This window comes from Acanthisitta chloris, unplaced genomic scaffold (genome assembly GCF_000695815.1).
Source record: "Acanthisitta chloris isolate BGI_N310 unplaced genomic scaffold, ASM69581v1 scaffold5313, whole genome shotgun sequence".
In the NCBI taxonomy this organism is placed as follows: domain Eukaryota; kingdom Metazoa; phylum Chordata; class Aves; order Passeriformes; family Acanthisittidae; genus Acanthisitta; species Acanthisitta chloris.
Window position 1 is genome coordinate 22299 of NW_008665295.1, and position 8199 is coordinate 30497.

The following is an 8199-nucleotide window of genomic DNA, read 5'->3' on the forward strand; positions in this document are numbered from 1 at the left end:
AAGCTCATTCCTCATCAGAGCCTGCGACTGGCTCGAGCTGCTCAGCTCCGGGAGCAGGAGCAATCTGCATGTCCAGATAGTTTTTCTTTCCTAGAACTTTGTGGGAGATTTTTCCTTGTGTCAGTGCCAGGCTGCTGTTGGATAGGAGAGCTGATGCTCTGGGTCTGGAGAAGAGACAGCTCTGGGATGACCTTAGAGCCCCTTCTGGTGCCTCCAAGAAAGCTGGAGAGGGACTTTGGACAAGGGCCTGGAGTGATTGGAAAAGGTGGAATGGCTTCCCACTGCCAGAGGGCAGGGTTAGAAATTCCTCCCTGTGAGGGTGCTGAAACACTGGCACAGGTTGTGCAGAGAAGCTGTGGTTGCCCCATCCCTGGACATGTTCAAGGCCAGGTTGGATGAGACTTGGAGCAACCTGGGCTAGTGGAAAGTGTCTCTGCCCATGGCAGGTGGATGGGACAAGATGAGCTTTAAGGTCCTTTCCAACCCAAAACAGTCCATGATTCTATGACTAGCCCTGGGCTGGATCTTGTCCCTCCTCATCCTCAAGCTCAGCAGATGTGCATGGTGCCAGCTCACCTGCCATATGCAAGTCTGCCCCAAGGATTCTGGGCAAAGCAGAGGAGCTAGCAAAACCTCCTTCCTCTCCTCATTCAGACTGAGCCATGATCATGAAGGTCTTGCTCTGCCCTCAAACCATCCAGGAAGACTGAAACACCTGACAAGACTCTCCCAACATCACCCGCACTGCCACCCCATTCCTGTATCACAAACACCACCAGACACCTTGTCCATGGCACGGACCCAGCAGCCCTCAGAGGGCTGGCCAGCTCACTCCCAAAGCTTCAAAAGCCACAAGTATCTTTGTGGCACGTGTGGCTGCAGATGGAGGGACAAGCCCACGTGGCTGCAGATAGCCTGCACCTCCTCCACACCGTGCTCCCCACGTGCCTACGCCCACCAGGCAGCACGCGTGAGCGCCTGAGCCACAGATGCAGATAAAACAGCTATCAGAATTTGCTATAAATACCCATGGCCCTCTCCTCTGCCAGCATGCTGGCATGATAGGGAGCCAAAGGATCTCCAGGCCCTGGCAGGGCTGTGCCGTGTCCGTGTCTGAAGGAGCCTGGTTTGGCAGGGTTTGGCAGTGTGGCTGTGGGGTAGGACAGGAGGGACAGAAGGTGAGATTTCCCTGCCTCGTATCGCAGCAGAGACATTGTCCCCATGGCCCAGCATCAAGCCCAGGGGACGGGCTGGGTGTTGGCTGGCGTTTCTTGGCCCATCTCCCATCTCCTGCTTCTCCAGGGGGACCTGGCAGCACATCCAGAGCAGGACAGGCAGGGAGAGGTGCCAGCTCAGGCTCCCGAGGGGGCTGAGGCCGCCGCGCAGGGGCCAGCCCGTGTTACTGGGACAGCTGCTGCGGGCTCAGTGGCTTAAATTGAAGCCAGGGAGGATCAAGGGTGGACATCGAGCAAAGTTTCTGATTGTAGGAGGGTAAAGGGTGGGAAGAAGTCCCATCCACAGGGTGGGTTGTCACCTCAGCTCCTCCAGTTCATGCCATGGGTGAGAGATCAGCCTACAAGTCCAACACATAGAATGACAGAATCGTCATCCTCAAGTGCCACATCCACACAGCTTTTAAAGCCCTCCAGGGATGGTAACTTTGCCACTGCCCTGGGCAGCCAGTTCCAGGGCTTGACCACTCTTTCAGTGAAGAAATTTTCCTAGTATCTAGTCTAAAACTCCCCTGGCACAACTTGAGGCTGTTTCCTCTTGCCGTGACTTGTTCCCTGCAAGCAGAGTCAGACGCCCACCTGGCTACGACCTCCTGTCAGGGAGTTGTAGAGAGCCAGAAGGTTCCCCTGAGCCTCCTTTTCTCCAAGCTGAGCTCCCTCAGCTACTCCCACAGGACTACCACAAATGCCTTTGAACCATGGCCAGAGGAATACGCAGCCTCTCAGTCTTGACCCAAAAGGGAAAGGTGTCAAGGCCTGGGTAAGGTGGGGATTGCAGGAAGGAGGGAGCTGTCAGGATACACAGAGTCAGGCTGGGATAAAGTGCAGCAACACATGTGCCAGGCTCTGGAAGAGCTGGGGACACTGGTCCCAGTGGGTGCCATGGGACAGCAGGTACCAGGTCTGCTCAGTATCTGGGAAGTGTGGCTGTGCAGATGACTGGGAAAGCTGGAGGACAGCGAAGAGCTAAGGCAGTGCTGGCATGCAGGGAGCAGGCAGCAATACCAACCTGTGGCAGAGGAGCCCAGGGTGCGTCCAGGATAAGCTGTTAGCAGGGGACACGGGGAGAGAGAAAAGGATCTGTGAGTTGAAGGAGGAATGTGGCAGCCTGGGTTTGACCCAGGGCAAGGAGGGAGCTGATAGCCACATTCCCAGGGGAGAGAATGAGTTACAGCCTGTAAGAGTCCTGCAGCTCCCAGGACAAGCACTGAACCCCAGTCTGCCCTGCACCCCAACCCTGTGCTGCTCAGCAGGGTTATTGCCTTCCCTGGGGATGCTCACTGAGCAGGGTTAGGACAGCCACCAACCCAGCAAGTGTCCTGATCACCCCAGAGGTGGGGGCAGCTGTACTCAGCCCCTGTGGCTGGTGATGTCAACTGGGAGGTCATTCCCTCCACGGGGACACTTGCTAATTAGCACATATCAGTGATTAGGGTCACCAGCATGCACCACAACCTGGCACGACCTCACAGCAACTTCCCATCACCAGGCTGGGAGTGTTCCTCACCCTATAGTACAGACAGTCTCTCCAAGCATTCAGCTGGACCCTGGAGCGTGCCTGCATCCACGTGGGATGGCAGAGGGGAAAGGCAGAGGGTGGCAGGCAGGGAGAAGGAGATGGCATCTGCCAGGCTGAAGCAGAGGGTGTGGGAGAGCTTTCTGGGATGCACCCTGACAATTCAGAGTTAGGTTGATGGTGACAGTCGCAGCTCCCCCAGGACAGGTGGCACTCAACTCCACGGGTGTTTTCACGTCTTGTGGGGAGCAGAGGGGCTGCTTGGATGCCAACAGAGCTGGTGGGAAGGGAGACAAAATGGAAGGCTGCTGTGTAATGGAGGGGCAAGGGTGCGTGCCATGGCACCCCTCTATATTGGCTTACACCTCCAAAGGTCACACATATTCCATGACAGGCCTGCCCTGCCGCTCTCCCAGCTGTCCCGCTCCTCCCAACCAGCTGAGCTGGCAGCTCTGCACCCTCCAGCCTCCCCCTGCCATGGGGGGCACAGGGGAGACCCTGGGGGCATCTCTCAGCCTGCAGAGCCACCACCAGTGCCATGAACTCACCCAGGACAGGGCACTGAGAAGGCTCCCTCGGCCCCGCCGTGTTCTCACCTGCCCTCCAAGGTCAAGAGGGCTCCCTGGGCCAACCCTCTGCCTAATATACTGGTTTCTCTAATTACACTGCTAATGAGGGACTGGGAAAAGCTGTGATCTGTGGATATGAAAGGCAAACTGCTGAGTTGTAGGTTTCCAGGATGGGGCTGTGTGTGCCAGGGTATGGCTGTACTGTCAGAGATCCTTCAAGGAGTTTGGTGGCCACAGAAATATTTCAGAGGGTGGCATGGCCAGGGTGTCTCATAGCTGAGCCAAGGACTGCAAGCAATGTGGCATCCCTGTGCCCTTCCCTGAGGGTCGGGAGAGGACTGTAGGTCACCAGCTCTGGGATTGCATCTGCACATGAGGGTGCCATGTAGGACACATAAACGGGGTGTGCTGGGAGCTGTCAGCCTGAGATTTGACTGTTCCTTGTGGTGAAGTGGAACAGACCATGGAGAATTGAGGTAAGGCTTTGAGGAACACCAGGACCTGCTGGAAATAAGAACAGGCCAGGGGGATGCACACCAGGATGACAGCCCTGTAGCCTCTGCTGCTCCTTTCCCAGACCGAGGCAGTGCTGTGCTGGCTGTGTCAGGGGACAGGACAGCAGCTGTAGAGTGACAGTCTGGCTGCAGCATGGCACATTGCTATTGTCCCCCCCAGTTACCTCCCACACAGCAAGGGGATTGTGGTCCTCAGCTGCTGGCAAGCAGCACAGAGTGAGACAGGCAAAGGCACAGCTCAGCTTTTGTGAGACCTACTCCTTCCAGAAACCCCATGGGTTGTAGTGGTGATGTCCAGGGGACTCTGTCTTGAGGGACAGGACATGGGCTGCTGGTGCTGTCCCTGCCTCATGGGTTCTCTGTGCTCCCCACTGGCTCTCTGCTGGAGATGGGCTGGCTGGGTAGGGAGATGTTCAAGCCTGCTTATGGAATGTCTGACCTGGATTTAGGAGTTGCAGAACAGGGGTTCTGCACTACAGGGATGTGTGCCAGGGTTTTTCCTAGCTGTATATGAGACCCACACACTGGTGGAGCAAGTTCAGCTGCTAGAGGAAGGTCAGTGCGGACAGTGTATCCAGGTGCTGACTCACCAGGAGGGAGGGCATGGCTTCAGGGGGTGTGAACCTGGAAGCCTGGGGAGGCAGGCAGAGCTGTAGAACAAGGACAACAGCTTCAGGACCTTGGCAGGAGGCTGATATGGGCATGGAGCCCTGGGACACTGGCAGCAGGGACTCCAGCATCCCCTGGATGCTGAGCAAATATCGGGCCCTGGCTCAGGACAGGGCTTGAGTAGGGGCTCACAGGAGAGTTATCCTGGTGCAAAGGGATGTCAGACCTGGGGTTAAGCCATCTCTGTCTGGAAATTGACGTGGCTTATGTTGCATGGGTCACAAGAACGTCAGACCTGGGCTTAAGCCATCTCTGTCTGGAAATTGAGGTGGCTTATGTTGCATGGGTCACAAGAACTTCCTGTAGCTTGTGGGCATCTTAGGACAGGGGTGCACTGTTCTCTTCTGAAGGGATGTGTGTGGCTGAGCTCAGACTATGCCATGCTGGAGGCCACAGGGACCTGCTCACCCCATCCAACGTGTTGCCAAGGGGTGGAAACTCCAATTCCCAGAATGAGTGAAGGCTGTGGATCTTGAGGGATACCCTGCCCACGTGGCTGTGTCCCGTACCCAGCAGGAAGGATGCCAGCTCCAGCCACCCCCAGGAAGCTCATCCCCAGCCTTGAGAGGTCCTGTGCTTCCTTGCCAAGCCTGTTTCACTGGACATCTCTCTGCTTGGCAGGGGTACAGGGTATTGATGCTGAGCAGGTGCGGGACCCAAAGCAGGCAGGGCTCAATGCTCAACCTACACAGATGGTCCTGACAGCAGATGGGCTGAGTCAGATGCAGGCAGAGGCAGAAATGCCTGCCACTGGGTTCACTAGGGCATGTCCTCTAAGCCCAGCATGTCCATGGACTTCTTGGGAAGCTGCAAAGGAAGACACACTATCCAAGGCTTTCCGTGATCTGCTCTCTGTGCTTGTATCTGCATCCCAAAGACCTGGTGGTGCCTGAGCCCCCAGAACCCGTGGCATTACCTGTGATCTCGTGCTGCCTCAGCTCATTGTATCTGTAGGAGTGCTCCAGGGGCTTGATGGAGGAGTGGTAGATCTTCCTCAGCCGCTGCAGTACTCCTGCAGGGGCAAAGCATGCAGGCAGGTGAAAGGCAAATCCCACCGCCCTAGGGGAGCCCCTCCTGGGGGTATTCACTGCAGGAGGAACATTCCCTGCAGGTCCTCAGGGTGGCTTAGCTGTGGATCAAGAGACTTGCAGCTGAAACCTTGGTCAAACTGATCCTGGTCACACATTTTGCCTAGAGACGCTGTGGCTGCCCCATTCCTGGAAGTGTTCCTAGCCAGGTTAGTCAGGGCTTGGAGCAACCTGTTCTAGTAGAAAGTGTCCCTGCCCATGGCAGAGGGTGGAACAAGATGAACTTTAAGGTCCCTTCCAAACCAAGTCATTCCATGATTCTGATGCCCATTCCCTGCTAATGTTCTCATTGGGCACTGTCCCTATCATCTGCCAGGCCTGCACATGCCAGCAGCTGATGGAAGGAACATCCTGTATAAGTGCTGTTTAGCACTCAACACCCGTGATCCCAAAAAGGCCTCCACCATGGTGCCAGAGCATCCTGGCAAGACTCCCTAAGCTGCTCACTAGCAGCTCTTATCACTGCCTTTCCAGCCTGGACTGCCCATGGATCTAGCAGAAACAAACCTTAGAGTAGCAAAACCCACTCAAAAATTGGAATAGAAATTCCAACACTTTGTTATAAGTTACTCCAGGTTTCTCTGGGCAGAGATGTGCCTGATTGGCCACCTGCATCTTCCAACCTCTTTTACCCTTCTAATTCTTGTATTCCCTTAGGGTTGTCTATAAAATGCCTAAAGTATGTTAACCCAAGAGCAGCCAAAAGGCAGTTATTGAGGATGTGGCACTATTAGACCTACAAGAAGGAAGGTTAAAATCAAAACACTCTGGGGAAGGAAAATCCCATCCATGCCCTTGATGGTGAGGAGCCTGTCCTTGAGGGATGGTGTGGGCTGAAGGAGCAGGCCATGCATGGCCCCTCACCTGAGACATCATCGGCAGGTTTTTCCTCGTTCAGCTTGAGGGTGTTCTCCAAGTGGGACCGGTCACGCTTGATCGGCTCGCTGGCATCTTCAACCTCTTCTGGAGGAAAAAAAGCAAGGAGACTTGTTAGTGCTGGAGTGGGGAATCCACACAGGAGCTCACACAAGCGACCACAGGGGAGAGGGCACGGGGAGCACATACACCCCAAGCCTGCGGGTATGCCGTGCGCCTCGGCAGCCGCTGTTGCCCTTGGCATGCCACGTGGTTTCCCTTTCACACTAGGCTGCCAGGCTGCCCGTGATGCAGGAAGCATCATGGGCAACTGCTTGGCTCCGAAGAGGGGCCAGGCGCTCGTGGGGAATGCGAAGGACGTGCCTGGAAGGAGCTCCCAGGGTTGGGGTGTAGCACGAGCACGAGTGGCAGGGGCGGGCCCCAGGCCTTCTCCCAGCAGCTGTGGCTCCATGGGGCTAAGCCTCAAGTGCAGGCACACTCTGTGCTGCTGCCTCTGTCTGTCTGCTCCCCAAATCTACACACTGAGTCAAAGACGTGTGAGTTTGGGGCTGGCTCTGGCTCTTGGGGGAGCCTGACCCATCCTGGCTGCCTTGTCTTTGCCAGTTCCCTCCCAGTTCTCCCACCTCTGCCTCTATATCACCCTGATGCCCTCTGCATGGAGCTCTGTGCCTGACATGGGGAACATGAGGCAGCTGCCTCCACCTGGGCTAGGCACCCCAATGTCCCTGAGATGGGGAGACAGATGTGTCTTTGCCATGGAGGTGCTGGCACACCAAGAGCTTTTTTGTATGGGGAGCTGGGTTGGGCTGTAGTGGGGGTTTGGGGACAGGCCTGGCAACACCAGGGCCAAGCAGGGCACCACCAAGCCCTAGCACTGTGTTAAGAGTTTACCGAGCATTGGGCTGAGGAAGACCTTTTGACTTGCCAAGTGAAGCCACAGAGACCAAACTGGGTTTGCCTTTTGGCACAAATGGGAGATTTTTGAGCTGAGACACTACAGATGAAAGCAAAAAACCCCCACTCAACTCAGTCTGAAGGTCATTGCCCAACCCATGGGCTGAAGTCTACAAGTATTTCTAGGAAATCATGGTTGTTGGTGTCCCTTTTCCTTAGCTATCCTTCTGCTGACTTGAACGTAGCCACAGCCAGTGCTTCAGCAACTCATTGCTCTGGATTAGCTCTTCACACCTTCCCTATGAGCCAAAAGCTGGTGGACAAGAGACCACCATCCTAGAAGCATCCTGCCCCTGCACCAAGCTGATCATCCGGAGGACTCTGCGAGTGGAAGATAAAGAGCCTTTAAGAGGTCTGTGAGTGCTAGAAGGGACCTGGGGGTTAAAAATCTTATCCGTGTCCAAATCCTAGAGGAGAAACCATGGACTTACAGTGGAGCAAGGGGAATGTTGGGCAGCTCTGGTACTGCTGCAATGAGCACCCATGGGGTGGGTGTCCACAGGCTCCTGCTGCGCCCTTGCTGCCTGTGGCCGTGCAGCAGTTAGGGGCAGGCAGGGAAGCACAAGCGTTAGGAGAGGGCCATGCACTGGGCAAGGTTTAATGTGCCAAGCTCAGCTCTGCCAAGGTTGATAGTAGGTCACTCTCGTTGCTACAGCACACCCACAAGACAAGACTCCAACCTATCTGGCTGTGCCAGGGCTCAGTGTCAGCTGGGGGGGCACTGGGGGCAGGTGGGTCCTCTGTTTCTGCCAGTGGTGGCTTGTCTGCAGGGGAGTCTGC

At 55.8% G+C, this 8199-nt stretch overlaps 1 protein-coding gene across 1 annotated transcript in view; it reads right to left on the reverse strand.

Moving 5' to 3' along the window:
* The window catches only part of SRL (sarcalumenin), a gene marked incomplete at its 5' end in the record, with an annotated part of 13879 nt that overhangs the window by 4775 nt on the left and 905 nt on the right, over nucleotides 1–8199 (reverse strand). The window contains 3 exons of the mRNA XM_009071663.1: nucleotides 2242–2277; nucleotides 5418–5513; nucleotides 6454–6552. Of these exons, the coding sequence (XP_009069911.1) occupies nucleotides 2242–2277; nucleotides 5418–5513; nucleotides 6454–6552 (231 nt within the window). The remainder of the gene's footprint in view (nucleotides 1–2241; nucleotides 2278–5417; nucleotides 5514–6453; nucleotides 6553–8199) is intronic.